Source organism: Topomyia yanbarensis, chromosome 2 (genome assembly GCF_030247195.1).
Source record: "Topomyia yanbarensis strain Yona2022 chromosome 2, ASM3024719v1, whole genome shotgun sequence".
NCBI classification, from domain to species: domain Eukaryota; kingdom Metazoa; phylum Arthropoda; class Insecta; order Diptera; family Culicidae; genus Topomyia; species Topomyia yanbarensis.
Window position 1 is genome coordinate 66,533,008 of NC_080671.1, and position 26,425 is coordinate 66,559,432.

The 26,425-nt window shown below is 36.4% G+C and overlaps 1 protein-coding gene across 4 annotated transcripts in view; it reads right to left on the reverse strand.

Annotated features, from left to right (window-relative positions):
- Positions 1-26,425, reverse strand: part of LOC131678253 (uncharacterized) — a 307,356-nt gene that overhangs the window by 54,106 nt on the left and 226,825 nt on the right. For all 4 annotated transcript variants that reach the window (XR_009303610.1, XM_058958264.1, XM_058958265.1 and 1 more), the window contains one exon: positions 9,467-9,680. Coding sequence is in view for 3 of the 4 variants with exons in the window: in XM_058958264.1 (XP_058814247.1) it covers positions 9,467-9,680 (214 nt within the window). In the remaining variant the exon portion in view is untranslated. The remainder of the gene's footprint in view (positions 1-9,466; positions 9,681-26,425) is intronic.

Below are 26,425 nucleotides of genomic sequence, written 5' to 3' on the forward strand. Positions count from 1 at the left end.
CAATTTCGTTGCTTATTTCGCTGAACACCGTTGTGACGTCACAAAAGTGTGTAAGAAACCGGTTCTTGCTTCGTATTTTGTTGTACGTTCAGCGGATGACTTCGTGAATATTTGAATTTGAAATGAAGCCAGAATGCCTGATTCGCATCTTTGTGCAGTTATAATGATGCAAGCCGCAAATAATGGCGCGTTTATGCAAATTAAGCCAGTAAGTGAAAGTTGTACGCCACTTCAGGTCAAACCCCAGTGACCGTAGCCCGTTGTTCTTTGTCATCCAAATGAAGCGGTTGCGCCTTCATCGACACTGTCAGCAGGTCAAGATCCATTCACAGCATTGTCGCATTTTTTCATGAGAGAAATACTACGCGATCACTTCAATATTTAACTTATCGAGTTCGAATGGAACATGCATTTGGCTCGGTATCGCAGTTTTTCACTCATATGAGTAAAGGATCTGAATAAATTTATCATTTTCAAAAAACGAAGAATCGTATTTTCACGAAGTAAGCTTTTCAGTAAAGAACGCCCATTACAAAGGAGTTCTATTCCATTGTATTTATTGTTTCTCCGGTATGAGTAGGAATTATATAAATTGGATTGAGGCAGCAAATTATTTTCATGCTATTTGTGACAGCAGGTATTAGCAGCTTTCATCTTATCTGGAAAAGATGATTACACGATTTTATACCCCATTGACGTGAATAAGTCAGAATAACGGGACCTCCATTTTACTCAGTTCGACTAAAGTGTGAATATTTCAATTTAATGTCTTCGGCGATTATCAAAAGTTCAGCGATTTTGTCACTATTTGGACATATTGAGGAATGACTAGATTTGTTATCTTTTAGGTCACAAGAACTAAATCCAAATGGGTTTGCAACTATGTTTACAAGCATTCAAAATGTTCAACCATGGTAAAATATTTTTAATCGTCAATGTAAAGAAGAATAAAATATATAAAGAAATAAATATAAAAATAAAATATATATATAAAAGAAAAAAAATAAAAATAAAATATATATATAAAAGAAAAAAAATAAAATTAAAAAATATATAAAAGAAAAAAATAATCGTAATATTAGGGGGATTGACATTTTTTTTTGCTAATTAAGTGTGCTGCGTATTATTGATTTCGATCACGATGTGCATGATTTACATTGATATAGGCACGGACGAGGTGCCAGCTGTTGTGTAGTTTGCTGAATATGTAGTTGTTACTTTTCTAGTGGCCCATCCAAATTCAAATGGTGGGACAGAAAATATGGTAATGGGGTAATGTGACAATGGTCGTCTTTTTTGAATGGCGGGTATGCAGATTTTTATCCAACTCCTGCCGCATCGTTATCATTCAAATTGTATCATTTTTGCAATTATTTGAGTCTCCTGGCTGATTCCAAGTCAATTGAGTATGGAAGATTTTTGTTTTTTTTTCTATACAAGGTGAGACAATTGAGCTGCAACCGAATTCAAGATGGCAACACCTCCAAATGATTAAATGGAATCAACTGATACTCACACACGTTGTCGATCATTGAGATGCCAAGGCATTGTCGAAAAAAAAATGTTTCCTTCCCTGAAAAAGAAACGATTCGAAAGAGCGTGAGTGCTGAAATGAATATTGTTGTATTGTTTTTTCACCATTTAGTAATTTGTAAATAAACAAAACGACTGAGTTGGATGGGGATTCTTTTCACCGACCAACATTTCAGATTTAAGAACCTGACCGGACTGGGTAAAATAACAGATTGGTCTACCAGAAATAAGCAACGAATCGATCCCTAGAGCCTCCAGGAGGGTCTTCTCCAAATTTGAACCAAATCGGACAAAAGGATTTTTCGAAAAAACAGCTTGTATTTTCGTCGTCAAGTGACACAGTAAAGTCTGGTTGACTTAGAATCTGAACAGTGGTGGAGCCGGATAGTTTTAACAGTGATTTGCTTTGAATGCAGAGGTAAGTGGGGTAAAGTGGGAAATGACATTTCCCGCGCAAACTGTCCAAGTGCAGTTATCATGTGCTACTAACATCTGTTAGTTACGACCGTAAGCGAATCTTTATGGTATGCCGACGCGTCCAGAAATGTTTTTGTGTTCTCTGACAATTGTCAAAGCTTTCGTATGATTTCGCAATTTCTTTCTTCCAAGTTTGTACATCGATTTTTGTTATTGTTTTTCGAAATAACCGATTTTAAGTAGGACTCGTGTTATTGAAAAAAAATGACTCACATTTTCATCAAAATGTCAAAGTGTGTCTTTCTTTGGGGCAACGTCTAAAATCGCCAATGAAGCGTCATTTTGCATCAAAATATTGTCGATTAGGTAGTTCATGTCATTTCATCGCCATTATCGACGAGTCCGGAAGACCCGGTGGAATATTCCGCATTCTGCCGAATTAATGTCACTTCGGTTTCTCGTAAATTGCTGAACTCGATTTGACCAAACTAAGTCTCAAATGAAAGGTCTTACATCCCCCTCTCTGCTATTAAATTTCATCTCGATCAGACTTCCGGTTCCGGAGTTACGCGAAGGTTCCCACTTTTCCCATCACTTTCAATTTCTGGTAATTTTGAACATGATCAGTCGAAGCTCGGTAACTCTTGAGAAAATAAATATTTTCGGCTAGTTCATGGGAAAAAAGATAGCCTATTTGAAGTTCTTCACTATAAACATGAAAAAATAATTAATTTCATTCATTTATCGGAGCTCAAAAAAGTTGACCAGTTTACCACACTTACCCTTTCATTGTTTCTACCGTAGGAAATGTTCTCAAGCAGTTACGTAATTGCAAGAATTTGGTACGATAGATTCAAAACATACATCGTACTGGATTTGGAGTTTAACGGTAGGGTATTGAGATCACGTTGAAATTTAAGAAACTTTTACACCGGGATGTCGCCAAAAAATTACGCCTTTTGACTCAGACATCCCTTCATTAAAGGTTTAAAAGCTTCTCCTATTAAAGCTAGTTTGATTCACCGTCTTTGACAAAGTTGTTGGCAATAGAATACAACACGATACTGACTATGAAAATAAATAAGGGATGTCCCCAAGGTGGAGGTCTATCACCCTTATTGCAGCCATTAGTTGTAGACGAGCTATTGAAATCATTAACTGAAATGGGATACGAAGTGATTAAATTTGTAGATCATGTTGTAATCTTCATGAGGGGAAATATTACATATCTACATTTTTGTTCAACTACTCCTGCATGTCGCTCAAAAATGATATGGTAGTGTATTCTTGCACTCCGACAATAGAATTAGAAAAATCATGTTAATTTATACTGGGTTCTAGGACATTGTGGATTTTGTTGGGAATGAAAAAACCGATGAGCTTGCAAGAAGATCGGCCCAGAACAATTCTATGGAATCTCATCGAGCGCCCTCAAAATGGAATTGGAAAAGTTGAAAATCACAGGTATGAAGAACAATTGGGAAACCATATCTGGACTATGAGAATCAAAGGAATTTATCTCGCCCAACAGGGAAAATACCTCGAGTTGCTAAAACTAAACAAAAAACAGTTATGCATCATGACAGGACTACTTACCGGACACTGTCTGAGTAAATATCATCTTTTGGTATGTTTACAAACGATACATAACGCGTGTGCGGATCTGAAAGTGAAACATCAGAGTATCTGCTTTGCGAATGCAGTGCATTGATACAAGGAAGACTAAGAGTCTTCGTTAAAGGAACATTGGAACACAACTTCCACTGCTAAATCACAGACAGGCGATCAAACAATAATCTAAGATAACCCTAAGCCAACATCCAGTACATTTAGCGAAGTAATAACCAAAAAAGACAGTCACTCTGAACCAAAAGAAGCATCAAAAAACAACCATCAGTGAAAACCAAAGTTGCTCTAGCAACAACGATATGGACGTACACGAGGACGAAGGAGAGAGCGAGCTGAACAAGCAAAAGACAGTAAAGTGAATTCAACCCCAAGAAAGATCACACACAAAAGTAAGCAGTGCACCTACTAGATGACCGCTGAAACTTCCGATTTTTTCTTTGAATTGTAGCAATCTGAAATCTAGTTCCGAAAAAGGCACGTGACCCTTGATGTTAAAATAAAAAACAACTAACAGCGATGATCATGTTGGAAGTGTAGTAATTTCATGTGGACAATTGAACAAAGATTCTGATAAAAAATAATTGTTACTTACTACCGCCAAAAGCAGGAAAGGTCAAAATAACTCTTCCAAAGCTTCAACCATGGTACATTTATATGATAACACATGGAATGGTTTCAATTTTATTGTGTTATTATGAGACTACTCATACAATCACAGTGATAAATAAATATAATCAATCGAGAATGTTATGCAGGTTCTAGCATCATTACTGAAATCACATCTTATTAAAAGTTGATCATTTAGAATTCCATATATATCTCAATACCTACTTCAGAATAGGATAGTATATTCTACATAAGAAAATGTCTTACGAAAAAGAAGAATGCTTTTTATTGGACACCAAGAATGCCAACATGTTTTTGTGGACTTACTTCAACAATGACTAAACAAAAGTTGGGCTTGAAAAAGTTACGAAAACCGAAAATTTTCCTGAAAAATACTCTTTTCTCAAAAATCGAACTTGCGGAACCTCTAGGTGATTTTCTAGGAAAATTAGTTCTTTTACAAAAATGCTTCAAATGTACATTTTTTTCATTCTAGGGTTGAGCATCATGACTTCATGAACATTGATTTTGTTTGGGACAACCCAATAGACATGTTCAGATGATTTACTGAGCAGCATCTGCTCTACAAGTTTGTAGTGCACTCTCCTAGATCTCTCACCATTCATAAGTTATTGTAGGCACCCTACATGCATTGAAAAATGGAGCTTAAATTTTCTATCCAAAAGATGACTCATATTTTTATCCTACTGGCGCTGTAGGGCTAGGTTCTCGGAAGCGTTCCCCTTTAGAATCACTCACTACCATTGCAGATGAGACGGAAAATTGTTATACCCCCTAGGTGTAGACTTATATATGCCGATGATCTCAAACTATTTCTTATTGTGCGGTCAATAGAATATTGCAAGGAACTACAGCAACACTTAGATGCTTTCTGTAGTTGGTGTAATCGCAACTTGCTGGCTCTCAGCGTGTCCAAGTGCTCCATAATATCTTTTACACGTAGAAAAAATCCAATACTGTGGAACTACACCATCTCCGGGGAATCTCTAGAGAGAATGACAGTTGTCAGAGCCCTCGGTGTACTTCTGGACTCACAACAGACATTCAGAAATCATTACTCTCATGTTACAGCACAGGCAAATAGAAATCTCGGTTTCAGTATAAAAATCGCCAAAGAGTTCACTGATCCATATTGTTTGCGGGCACTCTATTTTTCACTTGTGCGATCTGTCTTGGAAGCTTCAGCACCCATTTGGTGTCCTTACACGAGCATTTGGATCAACCGAATAGAAGCAGTGCAGGCAAGATTCCTCCTTTTTGCTCTTAGAACTCTGCCGTGGTGTAACCCAACAGAGCTACCATCGAACATCGATCGCTGTCGTCTGCTCGATATGGACGACAAAAGGCGGAACACATTTAGAGCAGTATTTGTTGGGAAGATATAAACTGGTCAAATAGATGCTCCAGATATTCTCTCACAAATAAATGTCAATGTGCCCCTGAGAAGTCTCAGATCGCATAACTTTTTAAGACTCGAGTTTCAACGCACCGAGTACGGTCAAAACGAACCCATTAGGGCGATGTGTAATGTTTTAATAGTGCTTATGACCATTTTGACTTTTCTGTATCTTGTGATGTTTTCAAAAATAGACTAAGAAAGTTGACTTAGATTTTAAGATTCATTTTTTGTAATATTTGTGAATCCTTTGTAATCAGGTGTGAATATATGAAAAGATGTTTTTACGCCCATTTGAGGATCGCTTCTGAAGTATATCCTGAAATGGGCTTTTCCCATTAAACTACGTTTCATGTAGACCAACATAGGTCAGATGAAATATAAGAATAAATAAATAAATAAATAAATAAAATGTCACCAACTAAAACACTGCTTAAGGTCAATTGCAGCGGGCCGTGATTCTGAATGTAATATTCATTATAGGTTCAGATGTGTTCGTGCGTAGGGACTTCGCGATCACGTGTACCATCGTGAATGGCTCGAACGTCTGTACGTTATCGTGTTCGATCGCGTGTGCGTTTGTAAGTCGTGGACACTAGCGAGTATGTGACTTCCCGTGTATGCATACGATTTCATAACCGATAAATCTGATACTTAGTTGTCGGTGTACGGTTCAGGTGCTAAAAGAGAGGGAGTACTTCCATATCACTAGAGTTCCCGGTCATGTCGCCAAGGTCCACTCTTGAAATGGCGTTTGTGAATTTATAAGTGCTAGCGTTTATGTCATTTCGTGTGTTTCTTTTATATAATTGGTTCGCAATTCGCATAAGCGCGGACCGCTTAATTTTTAGTGCATGGTACAGATGCTAGAAGAGAGTAAGTTCTTTCATATCACTAGTTTCCGGTTATGTCGCAATGGAACGTGTTGTCTAGTGAATATGAGCGCCATTTTTTGTCCAACTGAAGGCATGGACCTAGGCTGGTAAGACCGAATGGATAATCGCGAAGGTCTTAAGCGTTTGTATGTTACCGTGCTGAATGCTAGGAGAGTGAAATTCCCCACATCACTGAAGTTCCCGGTTATGTCACTATTGAACATGATGTTTACCCAGCCAGCCCATTTGATGGTATATTCAAGTTACAACTGAATAATAAGTGTTTATAAGTCGTAAGTCGTACTAAAAGAAAAAAGCGCATATGCGTAGCAAATTGGAGGCCATGTTCGCACATAGCTGTTGAAATTGACGATTCCTGCCAGCAATATACACCTTGAATGTGATTATTTCTCGTATTAAAACGATTCTAGAGATAACGTTTACAGATGCATCGACACAATCTCACATTTTATACCATATCAATAACTCGTATACGATTCCGGAACACTATATACGAATAAGTATATTTTGTCGATAAAGAAGGTCAGCATGTAAGAACTGCAATAAGGCACATCAATCATCTTCAACATAGCAAAATATGCAAAAAGGGAAATAGACATTAAAAACATGTGTTTACATATTGTGGCCGCTACCAGCATCGTTTAGAAACATATTTCGATATTTTGCACATCTTAAAGTCGGATTCGAACTTGCGACGTCTGAGTTGTAGCATAGAGACGACTACACAGACTTATTTCAATCATGAGGAACTAGGCAATATTTCGTAATCATACTTCATCTGTAAGTGGAGAAACGTTAATACGGTATATCTTCGCCATATATGCAGCACTGTGAATTGAAACATATGAGAGAAGTCGTAAAAGACTTCGTAAAATCAGTGTTTATATTTGTTGTGATATGTTAAATCGTAACTAACTTTTTGAAGTCGATGTGATGTATATCGAAGTCGTGTTTAAGTTTGTGTTGTGTAATGTCTATTTCTACACATAGAAACAACTTTAAGAAGCTATAAATCCGACTAAGTTTGAAGTACAATACGATTGAATGTGGACAAAAATACGATTTTGGTGAATTTGAATGTTTGTAGCTAAATGAATGTAAGTTGTTTGTGCCCCACGACCATTTCCGATCGAACACTTATGCATCAATGCGATTTTCATCGAACTGTCGTTATAAAATCACGCTTATTCTAATAATCGATATCAAAGCTTCGTCTACGGACTGAAATTGACGAACTAAACGATCTCGATTTGTCGTAAACAAATTTACGAGCCAGAATGTCGTTTTTCAGCATGCTTCGTATCATTCATCTAAAAGGACCTTATGAAAACTTGTTAGTGGCCACCAGTACTGCCGCTATACGCCTAACTGTCGCATGGGCTATGGGATTCGCTATACATATGATACAATTATGCATAAAGAGGCAGTGTAGCTCAAACATGATTCTTTTCGATACTATTATATGAGCATTTGTTTACGCTAAGACACACTTCAAGACATGTCGAATAAACAAGCTCAAATATAAAACATCATTGATTTCATCAATAGTCCTGATAGAATCACTTTTATTTAAGTTAAAGATTTTTTTTTGCTTTTTATGACGCACCCTTTACATCTGTGAATGAAGCCACCGAATCCTAAATTCCCAAAGTTTTCATTTCATCGAGTCGTAGGACTGGGGCTATCAATTCATAAAATAGATATACATACACCATCTTGTACAGCCCATCTAGATGTGAGGCAAGGCTACAGCATCGCAACAAACTCGGGTAGATTAGTTCGCAATTAAAACCTCTCTAGCAACCTGAGAATCTATACGATAAATCAAAATTGGATGTTCTTCTAATTAACAGACTTCCCGCTGCCACGTTTATCTTTTGAAATTCTTAAAGGAGAATAGGAGTTTGTACCCTGTTTTCTGACACATTTTAAATTTATTTATTGATCGAAAAAGGGAAGGCACAATGGATTAAGGTTTTGTGCATATTACAAAACACATATCAGTCTTGAATAACAATTTTTAGTTGCATACAAAAACACCTTCTCTCCTTCGACTTTTTGAAGCTGCCAATGCAAAAAATAGATGAAGGGCCGTACCATGTACGTTGTACGTTTCATCGGAAATGAAAAAATCGATAAGGGTCTTGAAGCATATTAAATTATCTAGTCCGTGACTTTCGAGCAAAAAATATGTTTTTTTTTCTTCAGAAAATGTACTTAAATTGCATAAAACAACATTTACAATTGAAATTTTACAAAAAAAGTCGGATCAAAGACTAGATAAATTATTAAGAGTTTCAACCAAAATTTATTTATTTTGCCAACTGTAGAAGGGATGCTTAGCTTAAGCAGCTTTAATAATTTATTCCTAAAATGTTAATATTTCAATTTGTGTAAAATGAAACAAATCGATTTTTTTTGGGAAAAAGAAACACCTATGCCCCCTTAATTCGTCGAAGCGATGCTCATTTTGATAGTTTATCAAGTGTTGCCGTCATTTAGGTAGCAATGTGGTGAATTTAAAAAAAACTTAGCGCGCACATACTATTTCATTTAAATGACTTGAAAATTTATTCCTCGAACTCTGATATTTTGCGTTTCGAAAGAGTAAAGATCAGGTTTCGTTCGATCTAATTTATATTGCAGCTAATCGAATCTAGGCACAATGTCGTGTTGAGCAATCCTGAAGAAATAAAACAAAACAAAAACCAGAACTTTGTAAACGGCGTCATCTATTTCATAGACAACAATAGGATATACGTAGAACCTGTTTCGTCTAAATTATGTCTGGTGTAGATATGTTGAATTATGTATTTCGATCGAGGATAGCGCGAATTAAAATGATTATATTATATTAAATGACCCGCATCGCCTTTTGCACGTTTGTTGAACTGGCGGCTTCCTAGCTGTGGGTATGGGCCATATATTCACTCAAAAACATAAACAAAAATTGGACTAAAATACTCACGAAACCAGATTCTCCAGTGTTACAAACAGCCGCTCTCGTTCGATTTCATGCGTCCGCTCGTAGAGATCAACCAGTTTCACGTTCCGATATCCTAGTATCTCACGCAGAAAGATGCTGTAGATACGCGAGATGATTTGGTGGGTGTATCGTCTGCTCACTTGGATGGCGATCGAGTCGTTTTGGTTGCGTGACGCGAACCGTGGCAGGAGGTTTTCTACGTTATGGGAAGAGAGAAAAAACAAGTGGCATGAGAAATACATAAAAAATGAGTGGCAGACGAAAAATGCCGGATAAAAATAAGTGGAGCTCGCTAGCCAACCGCAACAATTGATATAGAGGACACGGCTACTATAAGCCGTTTCGCAGCGAAGCGGCGCCTATAAATGTGAATCAAAGGTTATTTTTTAATGATGTAATTATTGACCTATAGAAAACAACAATATTCTAAAAGGTGCGAAAAAAAAAAATTTCATGAACCTTTTCTGAATGAAGAAAAATGCGAAATCCGCATCAAACATCAGAAAACACTTTCGACCGTTTTTTTTTAGATCCGGTCTCTCTGTGCGTCGGCGACCCCGCAAATTTTATTGCATTCAGACAAGCACATTTCATTGACAGACAAGTTGAAACAGTTGGACCAAAACTGAGCAACAACGGCGAGAACCTATTTCAACTCAGAGAGGGGGTAGTGAACTTTCGAATACTTTAAATTTACAATCACCCAATGCGAAAAACGCGCAACTTATAACTTTGAAATTTAGGCTATGAATTACTTCCACCGTTACATTTGCTGAATTTAGTTAGTTTTATTGCGGAAATTATTTTAGGCACGTATATAAAATTTGTATTTGTGTGCTAAGAGCTTTTCGGGGGGCTTTGTTCGCCTATAATTTTTTTAACTCGCAATTGACACACTGAGGTACCGATAGGAGTTATGACACGGAGAGGAGTATTATTATTGCAACCACGGATATTTGGGTCAGATATGTCCGTATGATTCAGCACGGTGGAGTTGAACAATACGATGAAAATAAACTTCTAAGTTATAGCTAAGTTAAATCGATTAGAAATTTCTTTATGTTGTCATTGGAAAACAAGCAGTGGAACAGAAGTTCTGATTTTTTATGATAACGACCGAACAAAATAAAAACTTTTTTGATTTGTAAGCCAACATGCTGTTTCTCCCTAGGAAGCAAATTGGGTTTAAATCAAATTTGTGCATAATAGGGGTTCGTACCTGTCTTTAATGAAGATAGGTGCGCCTCATTATGCAGAAATTTGGGCTTAACTCAATTTGCTCTCTATGGAGAAACTCAATTGAATTTGCTATCTGTGAGCTGAAAATACTAAAGCCGTTAAGAAGAACATAATCCCGGTCAAACTTCTAAAAGTCAGAAGCGATCGACTGTACGATCCACTGCGTGATCTAGATGGAAGAAGAAATGCCTTCGGATTCCTTATCTGCAAGAAAGGTCGTAAAGACCAGAGTAATAACTATCGAGGTAAAAGAATCATCTATATCATCTATAAGGTACTCTCTCATGTTCTGTTAGGCAAACGGCTCTCGTTGGCTGAATGCTCGCAGAACTTCTATGCTAACGGGACATCACTCGTGTCCAGTCGTTTGCTTGTGAATACAAGTAGTGTTGACGTAGGACTACGTTTTTGTTTTCAATATGGGAGCATTGCAAATTCAACAAAAATCGGATATAACGAAAAGTAGTTAGGGTTTGAGCAGTTATAATTCAACCATTTCACGATTAACATAAAACAGTAACATAAAAAATCTAGTTTGAAAAATGAAAAATACTAAAATTAAAATTTTAGCGGAACAAAAAGTCGAGTACAACGCTTATTCATTCTACCATTTGACCTAATGCGTTGAAGGGAGATGGCAGACACTGCTCCAACTAATGTATTCAAATGGGTGGGATGAATACAGGAGCTAAGTTGAATTAGGGCACAGTAACCCTATACTGCCTATGATCGCATATGTATCTCATTTTATATGGGATTTGCTTTTTTTATGGGAATGATTTGCGATCGTGGGCAGTATAACATAGTCAAAATTCCATTGCATCGCAAAAAAGGTTGCGCTTTCTAGTCGGGGACGAAGTACTAATAGACGACACCCGGCACACTATGCTTCTGTGAGTGACGTCAACCTACACTTATTCGCCTGTTGAACAGCGAACAGAGCACTGCGCGGCGTGCTTCCACAGCCAGTGAAGCAAATTTTCATCAAAATTATCGCTCATCACAATTTATATTTTTGTCGTGACTAACTTACCTTTCAATATTACGAATATTTACGAAAAAAAGTCATGTAAGCTTTGAAACGTTTATATCTTTTGTTGTACTGCATCGAATTAATCATTTTTTTTTGCTTCGCTAATGTATAACATGCATTAATAACGCAAAAAAGCTGCTTTTTAGTTAAGGATTTTTTTTACTCAAAAGCTGCGTTTTGGTTAAGGTTTTTTTACTCATTTGAAATAAATATTGCTATTTTTCACGAAGAATTCCACCATTTTATGAGTAAAAAAACCCATTAAACTATCTCGAAAACTCAACGTAGAGGTTAGGTATCTTAAACATAAAATTTGTATGAAAAGTTTGAAATAAGTCGATAAAGTAGTTTTTGAATGGCAGTTAACACCGCAAATCGTGTTTTTCCAGAGATGTTCTACAAAATTCTTCATCACAGAGAAAATATTAACATTCCCCCCTCTTCAACTACGGTTTAATCTACAGACATATCTTAACATGCTTTAACACGTTCATATAGTTCTGACGGCAATAGAAAATTTGATGACAGCAATTTTATATATAAAAGTATATCCAAACCTAGGAAAATTTCTACTAAGTATTTTTAGTTTTTTACTGATACGTGTTACCCTTTTCTGGAAATTTTCAGCAGTTTTCGATATAAGCAAGGGGTGCATTTTGCCCCGGATGTGCGTTTTACCACATCTTTCCCTAATATGATGCTTGTTTAAATAAGTGAATGTTTTGTTCTCACATCACTTTTCCATTCGATTCACGGGTTTCAACACATTTGCATATTAAGACCTCCTAAATTTGATACCTCTCAAGGGTAAACTGTTGCCAATTTGAACCAATAATCTACTTATTAATAAAGTGTACACGGCAGGTGGACAAATCAGTTTGTGTCGTTACGTGCTACCAGCAGAGGCCATCATTTTCATTTCCAATGGGTGGAAAGAATCATACACATGAAAAAACCGATTTGAAAACACCTACCCGAAGCTCATTCGTGATTGGTTCCCGCTAATTTCATGCGCCGTACCGCAAATCTTGAACAGAAAGAATTGTGATTTTAGTCGGTTTCAACAAGTCAGCCAATCTTGACCGGAGAGTGTATGCCAACGCCGGGAGAGAAAGTGGTTATTAGGATTCGTCTCCGTCGATTAGTTTGTGCAGCTTCGTGCTAGTAACCAGCGTCAAATGGAACAAAAATCTTCCACCCGAAGAATATTTTCTTTGGCAAACAAATTAGCCCTTATCAGGGATATCAAACCACTTAAAAGAATTAAATTTACAATTTTTTTCCTTCACCAAGCATGGACCTATGCTGCTGGACCGAGGCTATTGGCTAGAGTACATAAATTTGTTTTTTTTCTTGAGGCGAGACTGAAGGTATGGATCCAAGTTGCTTGGAGCAATGATAGGGGCTTCCGGACATGACCGGACATATTGACGAGACGTGACATATTGATGTGATATCCGGATCATGTTCATATATGCGTAAATGATCGCGACTGCGTATTCGCATGTGTGGCCAAATTCGTATTATCGCGAAAGGCACAATCGTTTTTATGCTAACGAGTTTGATCGTGTGGGCGTTTTTGTGTCGCGTATGCTAGCTAGTATAAATTCACGTGTTTGATTTTGCTTACATACCTGTGTAGTCATTGGCAGATTCGTGTGGGCTTTAGAATTTACTCGCGGGTCGTCATTCTGACGTTTAGTTTTGAGTATACGGTTCAGATGAAGGGAGAAAGTAAGCTTCCCGTTCTCACTAGAGTCTCCAACTATGGCTCCCTGAAACTCGTTTTCTAGTGTAAATTCGTAAGTGCCAACACGTCTAATGAATCACCGGTATGTTTTTATGGTTGCGAGATCGCGGCCCTAGGTATGCGTGAATGATCGCGTTTACTATCGAATTTGAATTATTGCGAAAAACTCGAGTGTTTGTATGACATTGCTCATCACATGACAGCGCGTTTGTAATTTCGCTAACTTTACTAATGCGTTCAGGGGCGGATAATTTGTCGCATTTTGTTGAAGTTTACAAAACCGATCGAGAAAAAAAAATTTTGTTGGTACGTGTACGCACTATCGAGGCAAAATATACGTACTATGGCAGGTACGTAAGTACTAGCATTTTTGTGAATAATATGGATTATTTTACAACTCCAGTGCTGTAATTATTCGAAGGACAAACTCATATCATATTATCGTAGTAAAGTGACTCTATACACGAGATATGGAGAGTGTGGCATCTCTCCCGACGCTACAACTCTGCTATTCGAGTTCTACAATTTTCCAAAATAAGAAAGGCCAAATGAAAAACTCGAACCTGAACGGTAATAATAAATTGGAAAAGATGCAAAATCAGCTACGTCCCAAAAAGTCGATCTTTGCTAAACATATTTTTTTTCGGGATTACACCAAAAACTCGGCGTCTTGATTACATTGACATTTTGAAGGCATTTGGAGTCAAAAATATGAATTCGATATCTGAAATTATATGATATGGAAATTATTTCATATGTGACCGGACGATTCAGTCTATATTTCTGGAACTATATGGCCGAAGGAACCATATGAACGAAATTTTAAGACCATCTATGAGGATAATATCCATTTCATTTGAGCGACTGAAAATAAAAGTCGCAAGAACAGAACATGCTTCGTAAAACCCGTTTCAAATATATTAGAATATAAAAATCGGAATTAAACTTCAAGCATAAAAATCGGACAGAAATCCTTCAGCATAAGAAACGCTTAAAAAGTTGTTACCCGGGTTTTTATACTGAAGGTTTTTTTTATCCTTACAAAGGAGAGTCCCTGTCCGATTTTTATAGTTGAAGTTTGTATCCGGTTTTTATATTCTAATATATTTGAAACGCTTTTTACGAAGCCTATTCTATCCTTGCGGCTTTTATTTTCGGTCGCTCATTTGAGACTAATTTTGCTAAAATCAGCCCAACCATCTCCTATAAACTGATGTGAGTTTGGTATATTTCCCGGATCTACCAGAACCTTTTATTGTGGTCAATGTGCCCAACGAGACTTCGAATGGGAGAGGGGGAGAGAAAGGATGATGTGGGGTGCAACCAATCGCATTTTATACATTCCATTTGATACATGGTATGTGAAAATCGGTTCAGCTTAATTTAGGAATATGGTCCAAACCCGGGATTTCCGGAATTGTCGATAGTGGACAATAACTTCAAAAAATCTTGGGTTGGCCACCAGTGATGTAGTTCTGTAAATCGAAGTAATCTGATGTTCATTTTAGTAGATTTTTAACCTCTGAGGTATTACGATTGTAACGGCTAATATGGGAAATTCATGTGGGATCGTACTAACCAACCTATAACTCCGGAACCAAAAGATAGATCTGAATAAAATTTAATGACAGTTAAGGCCGATTACTTCACCCTCGCTTAACTTTTAAACCTGGTTCACCAGTACGTTAAACATGGCTTAAGCGCTAAACGAGGGTGAAGAAATATGCCCTTAATGGTTTAAAAAAAATTTCTGCATGTTTTTATTGATAAAAGATAAAAAAAAATTTAAAAAAATTGATTCTTGTTTTATTTTTTTTTTATATTTGTTAAGTGAAACAAGTCATATCTTTTTTTTCGACGTATATTTTTTCATGCAAAAAAATTGATGCAAAAATATTCATTCTCCATAACTCTTTCCAAGGTACACCCAAAATCCGACGAGTATGTTTCTATTACTTTTGGGTAAGATTCTATTGTCTTTTCGGTAACAGACCATGCAATTGCGCATTGCGGTATTAAACTCATATTCCCGCAAAGGTAGTAAACGGTGGAATGAAGAATTTCGGTTGCTGTTCATGTATGCGCATCACACAATCAAACACTTTTTCAGTATGTGTCAACCTCGGCTCTGTTCGCATGTAGAATAATTCGGATATCCAACCAAATTCAGGCTGGAATCTACCCCAATATTGGCAGAAACCAGCCCGAATTACGGATTTTTTTACTGGGTAGGTTGGATAGCGAAAAAAATTTTTTGGGCAGTTTCCGGATCCGGCCTAGTTGCCAGATCCTACACAGTTCCCGATCCGGACCAGTTCTCGGATCCAGACCAGTTTCCAAATCCGAACCTCCCGGATCTGGACCAGTTCCCGGATCTGGACCAGTAACCGGATCCGGACCAGTACCTGGATCTAACCCATCCCTTTTCCCCTTTCCAAGTCCGGACCTGAACCAGGCCCAGACTTGGTGCTTAGATCCAGACAAGTGTCTGGATCCGGACCCTCGGTTCGGACACGTGGATCCAAACCATAGGTCTTGCTTCCCGTAAATGACGGGAAGGACTGTTCATGTTTTGTGCAGTTGCTATCTTGCTGTTAACGTCCGTGATAGAAAAGAAATTTCAATTTAACACCGGTCGAAGTACCCCACCACTATTCCGAGTCGTTTTTTTCTGACTGTGCTTTGAAGCTAGCCGAGTGTGAGCCGATCCTCAAATGTGGAATGCGTCGTGTAGAAAAATCAAACCTCGTCTTTATCCCCTTTGTGTTTACTCCGCTTGAAGCGCAATACAATGACAAGCGAAGTGCTACACACTTCCAGACAATCCGACGCGTTAATATTTATTGAATAAGAATTGATGAAACATGAGTGCGACGCAGAGAAGATTTGAATGTGTTGGTATTGCTGTGAATGTCTTGCTATTAGAGCAATTTTTTCTTATTACCGTAAAGGTATTACGGCCGAGTTTTGGGTGTAGTTTGACTGTATAAAATACAATAATCGATAATATTTTAGCAAAATGCTGCATGTAAAAACTTCTACGCTCTTTTAAAGATCCCTCTCAAATGATCTCATTGACTGTGGAAAATGTTTAGTCTTTCATACCGGTGCAACGTGTAAAGTTTCATCGGAATCGAAGATAATTGCTCTCGCTTTTAATAAATTTCGGACGAACCTTCGTGGAATTCCTCTATTGGAAAAATAAGCAAATCATTCCAAATTTAATTTGTTTCTCGCGAACATGCCCAAACACGCCATACTCACCTTTGGCCACACTCCCTCCAAAAACCACAGAAATTATTCACGAACAAACATTTTAGTCTATCGCGATTGTTTATACTTGGAAACTGAAACAAAAATGATCAAAGTCGAATATTTCTATATCCTAATACCGTGAATACTCGGAGTACTCAAACCCCCGTCACTCCGGCCACAGGTGCATGCAGTGGACCAAACCAGTTGCGTTTGATTTCTAATCGAATTCCGATTATGATATGTAAATCATGACAGTAATCCAGTGGCGACTAATTAACTACCTCTGGGGTTCGTTTTTGCCCATTGTGCATTGGGCGGACACTATCCGCGAAAGCTTAAGGTTTCGGCCTGTCCGGTTTCAATAATCTTACAAAAGCCAGAACGTTGCAATAGGAACATTAAAACATCTTGCTTTAAAATTCTCCTGAAACTGGTTTCACAGATGTTTAATTACAGTGCTACATGGTGAGGCGAGATATTTGGATTTTCGACAACATTCTTCCTACCAACTGTTTTCATTAGAATGACGTGAGCAGCGGTCTAACAAGTGGTTGGCGCCATCATTTCGATGTATATCGATAAACGGTTGAAATTGTAGATTTTGAATTGAAAATTCCAAAAACTACTTCGTGAAGCCGATCTTTTGAAAATTGATAAACTTCTTTAACGCTATTGACCTGGTTGATGTCATACTCTCTGCCATGACATTGGCTCGTGAAATATGGACAGGGAAACAAATATATCCACTTTCCTCTAATGGATACGCATAGGGTATACCATGCGATTATTGGTGCCCGAAAAACGGAAACCCCCAAAGCCCCAAAAAATAAATCGAAACATTTTATTTCTATATACTTTTGAAACCAGTGCGTCCTGCCTCCTCCCGATACCATACCATTCATACTTGAAGCAACGGAAACATTAAAGAGGTAGCGATAGAAGCTAAATCGTGATGCTTCATTCGGCTGGTGGGTAGGAAGACCTTTCACACAACCGCGACACAGACTGTATCTTCCTCTCCATTTGCTATGTCCGCAGGCAGCGAAAGCATCATCACTGTTACGCGCTGAGAAAGTAAATAATTTTCGGGGTTATATGACTGGCGAATCCAACGTGCTACGGCGCTCGAAAAAAAAAGTGACGCTGATCGTGAACCTCCTTCCGGAGTGGCGTCTTAAATTTCGTTCATTCACAAAATCGTCTCGCCGAGTCTGCCAGGGCATATAGGAGCGATAGGTTTTATTCATTTTATATAGTTGCACATTTGTCTGGTCTATGATTTTGGGTCAACATAAAACAGTCGTACTGTCCTGTCGGCTAGCATGAAGAGCAAAACGCACAATGGATTGATAATTGCAGAACTAGAGGATAAGATATTTTTGGTAAAAATGTCTGGAAAAACCTTCAATAATCTACAATCCATTATTGTAAATTGTATGAAAGAAACCATTTCCAAAAATTAAAAAAAAACAAGTTTGAATTTAACAAACAACCTAAAATAACAAGTTTGAATTTAACAAACAACGTACTGAACCTACTAGCAACAACCGCTGTTAGGAAATGTTTAAATCCGGTTGAAAGACTATCAATGTGCTGCCATTATGCAAGGTTATCTTTTTTTGGACTCTGCGCTCATCATCTGTCTTAAGCATTAGTGCAGATTATTGCCAAACGACCATAAAACTTTGCATCCATTCGATATTGCGAAACGTGTCTAGCTCGGGAACAGTCACTATCAAAATTCACATTCCTTTAAAAAAATACTTGAAACCAGTTTTTCATTCGTTTTGATCTGTAAAAAAACCTTGAAATGCCCCCCGTGGACATTTGCCGAAATAAGAGGATTGTTGCAGTCATTCCCAGTAGACTAGTAATTTTTATAACAGATTTAATCATGATGGAGCAATTTATACCTACCTTGTACCTTGTAAGCATGTTAATACATGATGTTAACTAAAGTAACATAGAGAAAGTGTCTACTAGTTTATATCGTGTTTCTACAATTCGGAGAAATATGAACATAACACCATTGTCCAAAAATAATAAGATTAACTATACCTGTCAGACACCCACCCCAGCGGCACATTTAACATAGGAGAGGATCAATAAATAATCAAAGAGTTTATGGCATGATATAAAAGAGTCGATTGAGAAACCCGATTATACTATCATTTAAATCTGTAGTTTAAAAATAGTCGTTGGTTCTGTTTTATAGGTCGTCTGCGGTACGACGAATACGGGGTACAGCAAAATGTGAATAACTAGCAGACCAACGGTTTCCCTCAAGGTTATAAGTTATATCAGTTTTATTCGCTTCCTTCTTTAGTTTTATGGAACAAATATAATGGCATCCACACGCGCCAAGTTTGATTACTAAATTGCACCCCGGAACTTGACCTTCTATTTCAACAGGACAATTCTTTCAATATTGATCAAATTTTGTTTAAAATTTGGACTGACCGTTTTAAAATCAAAGGAAACCTGTTAAGTTTTATCTGTATTGGAATCTAAGTATTTTGTACAGGCAATCAGATCATTTTGATTCCAGGGCAATTTTGTGTTTTGTATGCACTACTTTAAAATAACTATTGTTCGAGAACCATATTTTATACAGCAAAATTATCCGTGACTGAGTTGCAGGAGATTAATCGTTTATTGCAAGAAAAAATATTTCAAAAAATCTGTTAAATACAAAATTCATTATGACAAAATTACATATTGGTGAAAAAATTCAACAACTTTAAATACCTTTTTAAATTTTATACTAAAAACGTTTTTAATCCACCTAACAGTGTGATGAGACATTTCTTATAACTCTTATCACTCTTCGGATATTATATCGTTTGAGAACATTTAGAACTTGAGGCTTCGCGATGTTTTTGATAACACATACTACATGGGATAGTGGCAGGAATCGCTCAAATCAGCATAGGACAACATCAGTGCTAGAAATCTCAAACCAAATCAATTGAAAAGCGAAAAAATGGCCCATAAAATAGACATACCAACGAGTTATTGTTAATGCTCTGTTAATAAAATATCTATATTATGGTGGACAAAACTGAATTTTCCTAAAGGGGTTATATATTGTACTGTGCCAAAAAAAAATTTTTTTTTGAATCGATTTGAAGTTTATACTTTACTCAAATTTCCAACGCGACTGAGAACTAAGAAATCAACGCTTTTTCTTGAAAAAGGCGATACTAGCAGTGATACCATTCAAAGAAAATCAACAGTGAATATTTCCAGACTTGGTTTTATTTCCTATTTAAGAACTATTGTGTTTTCTACATCCTAGATTGCATGATTTAGTGATCGAAACCCAGAACTTCATAAAGTATTTGAAATCATTAAATTAAAATTTGTTTTTACTATTTAAAATGACAAAATGATAGTATCGCCCCTTTGGCGATTGTTTACTTTTTCGGTCCCACCTATCAGCATTGAAGTTTTTTTTACAATAACTACCGTTTTACACCACCGATTTCGTCCGAGTTTTTTCAATAGCGATCATTGTTACTATTTACAGCTGATAATCCTAAAAAATACGAAAACACAGTTTCGCCTCTAAACTTCTAGCAAAAAAAAGTATCGCTCTGTTTATTTGCATGGAGCGTGGAGGGCGAAACTTTAAATAAATAAACAAAAATACAGTTTCGCCCGTTGTATTTTTTGCTGTAGTTTAAGAAAGCAATATCGTAGAATAAAATTTTTTAGGTTAATTTATTGCGTTTCAAAGCCTTCATTCGCATGTATGAAAAAAAACCCTATGTTTACATTTGTAAGTATCGCCCTTTTCACAAAAAAGCGTTGAAATGAAATCGCAGCTCCGGATATCACGCTATCTCTGAAGTGCATGCGTGCATAGTTTCAAATTTTACTTCGACATCGACTTTTTCTAAAGGTGACTTCCCAGTAGTATCCTTGATTTGAATTATTATCGCTAATCCTAATGCCAAAGAACAAATAAAAACCTCACGAAAACGAACCGTTTGGGAAAATCATCATCATTACTGGGATTTCCATTTTCACGAAACTTTTCGATAACCTTCCGTCACTTGCGTTAATGCCCTGGTTGCACCGTGCTCTGAAAATCTAGCGAAATCGTCTTAGGGCACCAGTGGGTCTAATTCAGATCTATCTGCGCGGCGAGTTTACTCTGTAAATAATACTATAAATTTCTATTCCATAATTTTCAGTTCAGCAATTCGAGAGTACTCACCGCAAGCCATGAAAAATAGACTACGTTGTGAAGCGATGGTCACTATTTATTAAAAAATCACGGTTAAATAAAAAATTAAACTATTAAAAAATTTCAAATAGTTTATAATTTTCACAAACTTATTAGGAAAAATTATTTAATAAGCTTTCGTAATATTGTGTAGGAAAAAAGCTGAAAATTTCAGTATTTTCTCTATCTGCAACATATAAACCCTTAAGTATCCCAATTAATTGGTATACGAATTGGAATAGGTTCGCCAAATTTTGGAAGAAGTCTATAAAATAACCTCTTGAAAGCTACCTAAAAATTGTTGTAGTTCGATGCAATAAAAAATCATATTTGGCAATTCATATTTGGCTGATACAATTGGGGTGTCAATGTATTATAATAGATATTCAGTATTCGAAGAAGTTTCTTGTGAACGAGTGTAGAACGACTTTGTTTCTACTTACTTGAAGTCAGCGGCGTAGCCAGAAATTCGGTTTGGCGGGGGTTTGGTGAAAATCGAGCTTACTGTCCAAACGGCATAATTCCGAAACCATAATTTTTGAAGTTTTAAAATTATGCAGAATTATTTTCCAGAAAATAGTAACAAGGTTCGTGTCTTTAGCGAATTTGTTGCGACTTTATTGTAGTCATGAATATTAACCTGAGAAAATGCACCATAAATACTTCTTGGACGATATACCGTCAAAATTATTTTATCAAATGATGAGCTGTTTAACGTTTGTAAAACTCATCGAAGATACTAAACCTCCGAAATTGGCGGTTTCAAAATGATGTTATCTTGACCTTAAATTACTGTTTTTAAACATTTGACCTATACATACAATTGGTCATACAACAAAAATCAAATGCTCATCAAAATCGATCAGAACCTGCTAGAGTCGAATGGAAATCGTCATTTTTCATAAATTTCTCTCTACATTCGGAAAGTGTTATCCTCGTTATTAATCATATTACGTTTTCGTCTCAACTCGATGCATTCCCAAAATAAAAACCTGTTTTAATCCATCTAGTGGTGCAATTGTGCTTGTCTCATTTGTCCAGACTACGATTCCATGGCTGGTTATGTTCAATACAATGGTGGAAATGAATATTACATGTTCAGTACGATTTGCACATACATACAATCGATCGACAGCCACGATCTTGAGATACTATGTGATACTGAAACATCGCTTGAAACCAGCGGCGGATCATGGAGAAAGATCCGAGAGGTCCAGGTCCTGCCGAAAATTTTCAACTTGTTAAGAAATTTTAAATTAGTTTTAATTTTAAAGTAGCGACCCCTCACTGCATACTCCCTCCGGGCCGGTATGATTGACGATTTTTAGAGTGATTGCATTACCTTTCTATATGAGAAAGGCAAAAATGTACCAAAGTCCAAAGAAGTCAATTTTTGTCAAACATCTCAATGTTTCATGCATTTTAAAGTCATTTGGCATCAAAAATACAAATTCGATTTTGAAAATTTTTCATTTCAGTTTATATGAGAATTTGCGGTGTGATTGCACTCTTCAACTCGTAACTCACGAACCGGAAGTCCAATCAATAAAAAATTCAATAGCAGCCGATGGGAAGGTTGTACCTAACTTTGTGTAAATCGGTCCAGCCATCTCTGAGAAACTGAGGTCACATTTTTTTTCCACATACACACATACATTGGCAAATGTTGAAAGTTATGCATTTTTTGGTGAGCAGTTCTATGTTTCATAGACATTAAATCAATTTTAACTTCGCTTCCTATTAAATAAAGACCCTTATTACAAAACATTTCTACAAAAACGAGATCAATTTGAAAATAAATCTGAGGATTATGATTGATTACAGAACTCTGGAATTTTCTTTTGGAATGTTTTCAGGCAGGAATTTGATATTGATGCAATTAGACAACTGTGAAATCAAAACCAATAGATCAGTTACATATCAGGACCCCATTCCGACAATTTATCAAAAGTCCTAATGATGTTAACAACAACAGGTTATCAATCCACGGATCAGATAATTGTTATTGTAATATTGAATTAAATTAGTCTGCATCAATAAATTTTCAACTTCAATCCAATATTTTGTTTGGATGTTGCGGGAGGGGGGGGGGGGGGTGTTATACGGTGTTAAACCCCAAAACCTTCTCTTGGCTACGTTGTTGCTTGGAGTTATTTTTTTCGCTTTTCATTTTCCGATATGTTTCAGATCGATCCGATGGTTATAAGTCAGAAAAATTGCAGTGAGAAGGTTCGCACAAATGAACATTTTTGTACTGATAAGGTATCAAGTTCCTTCCAGACAACTTGGAAGTGTTCGGTGATTATTTCTAGCGGTTGTAGATAGTAAAATGAAATACAAAAGTCGTTTTATCGAAATAATGTTTAGCTTATTTCAATGGATTATTACTATATTGAACAATAAATGGGAGACAAAGAGTAAGCAACAAACAACAAGCCACAACTTTTAAAGTATTCAAAATAGATATTTAAAGCCTTTAGTAAAGTTATTCGCCAAAGTAAGAGCTACAAATTTGCTGAAGACATCATTTCGATATAATCACTTCCAAGAAAATTTGTGGAAATATCTCACTCATAGGGGGATTAATCAGCAAAAGCGCAATTCCAAAAGAAAGGCCATATTACCTCCATTAAATTCTCTGAAGATACTATTGACCTAAAATAAGCCGTTTTGGCGTTAATAATAGATTATATGTTTTTGGTCATATTTCTGGCAATGGGAAATGATAAAAATCTTTCGTCCGAATTTAATGTTAAATATCTCTTTTGATAATAGTCCGATTTCTACAATCTATAGCTTGTTCGAAAGGTATTCGTTAAATCTGCCTTAAAATATATAAATTGTTAATCTATATTGTCAATTTCGGCAGATAATTTAAAAAAACTGCAAAAAACGCCATTTTTACGCATTCAAACATTCATATCTTGGAAACTAACCATCAGAATCAAAAACAAATTAATAGCGTTCATACTGTTTTTTAGTTCTTTCATTTAAAATTGGTTTCGATAAGATCGGTTCAGCCATTGCTGAGAAACACGAATGAGAATTTGTCCGTTACATACACACACACACACAGACACACACACACAGACATTGTCCCAAATCGTCGAGCTGAGTCGATTGGTATATAAGACTCGGCCCTCCGGGCCTCGGAAAAAATCTTGAAAGTTTGAGCGAATTCTATACATTTCTTTTATAAGAAATGTAAAACGTGTTTAATCCACCTAACAGTGTGATGCGACATTTCTTATAACTCTTATCACTCTTCGGATATTATATCGTTTGAGAACATTTAGAACTTGATGCTTCGCGATGTTTTTTATAACACATACTACATGGGATAGTGGCAGGACTCAGAGAATCGCTCAAATCAGCGTAGGACAACATTAGTGCTAGAAATCTCAAACCAAATCAATGCGAAAGCGAAAAAATGGCCCATAAAATAGACATACCAACGAATTATTGTTAATGCTCTGTTAATAAAATATCTATATTGTGGTGGGAAAACTGAATTTTCCTAAAGGGGTTATATATTGTACTGAAACAAAAAAACGATTTTTTTTAATCGATTTGAAGTTTATATTTTACTCAAATTTCCAACGCGACTGAGAACTAAGAAATCAACGCTTTTTCTTGAAAAGGGCGATACTAGCAGTGATACCATTCAAAGAAAATCAACAGTGAATATTTCCAGACTTGGTTTTATTTCCTATTTAAGAACTATTGTGTTTTTTTACATCCTAGATTGCATGATTCAGTGATCGAAACCCAAAACTTCATAAAGTATTTGAAATTATTAAATTAAAATTTGTTTTTGCTATTGAAATTGACAAAATGATAGTATCGCCCCTTTGGCGAATGTTTACTTTTTCGGTCCCACTTATCAGCATTGAAGTATCGCCCTTACGTTTTTTTACAATAACTACCGTTCTTCACCACCGATTTCGTCCGTGTTTTTTCAATAGAGATCATTGTTACTATTTACAGCTGGTATCAGTTTGATAATCCTAAAAAATACGAAAATAACAGTTTCGCCTCTAAACTGCTAGCAAAAAAAGTATCGCCCTGTTTGTTTGCATGGAGCGTGGAGGGCGAAACTTTAAATGAACAAACAAAAATACAGTTTCGCCCGTTGTATTTTTTGCTCTAGTTTAAGAAAGCAATATCGTAGAATCAAAATTTTCAGGTTAATTTGTTGCGTTTCAAAGCCCTCATTCGCATGTAAGAAAAAAGCCCTATGTTTACATTTGTAAGTATCGCCCTTTTCACAAAAAAAGCGTTGAAATGAAATCGCAGCTCCTGATATCACGCTATCTCTGAAGTACATGCGTGCATAGTTTCAAACTTTACTTCGACATCGGCTTTTTCTAAAGGTGACTTCCCAGTAGTATTCTTGATTTGAATTATTATCGCTAATCCTAATGCCAAAGAACAAATAAAAACCTCGCGAAAACGAACCGTTTGGGAAAATCATCATCATTACTGGAATTTTCATTTTCACTAAACTTTTCGATAACCTTCCGTCACTTGCGTTAATGCACTGGGTGCACAGTGCTCTAAAAATCTAGCGAAATCGTCTTAGGGCACCAGTGGGTCTGTAAAGAATACTAAAAATTAATTTCTATTCGATAATTTTCAGTTCAGCAATTCGATAGATTGTGCTCACCGCAAGCCATGAAAAATAGACTACGTTGTGAAGCGATGGTCACTATTTATTAAAAAAACACGGTTAAATAAAAAATAAAACTATTAAAAAATTTCAAATAGTTTATAATTTTCACAAACTTATTAGGAAAAATTGTTTAATAAGCTTTCGTAATATTGTGTAGGAAAAAAGCTGAAAATTTGAAAATAAATCTGAGGATTATGATTGATTATAGAACTCTGGAATTTTCTATTGGAATGTTTTCAGGCAGGAATTTGATATTGATGCTATTAGACAACTGTGAAATCAAGACCAATAGATCAGTTACATATCAGGACCCTATTCCGACAATTTATCAAACGTCCTCATGATGTCTACAACAACAGGTTATCAATCTACGGATCAGATAATTGTTATTGTAATATTGAATTAAATCAGTTTGCATCAATAAATTTTCAACTCCAATCCAATTTTTTTTTTGTGTGGTGGGGGGGGCTATATGGTGTTAAACCCCAAAACCTTCTCTTGGCTACGCCATTGCTTGGAGTTATTTATTTCGCTTTTCATTTTCCGAAAGGTTTCGATCCGATGGTAATAAGTTAGAAAAATTGCAGTCAGAAGGTTCGCACAAATGAACATTTTTGCACTGATAAGTTATCAAGTTCCTCCCAGACAACTTGGAAGTGTTCGGTGATTATTTCTAGCGGTTGTAGATAGAAAAATGAAATACAAAATTCGATTTATCGAAATAATGTTTGGCTTATTTCAATGGATTATTACTATATTGA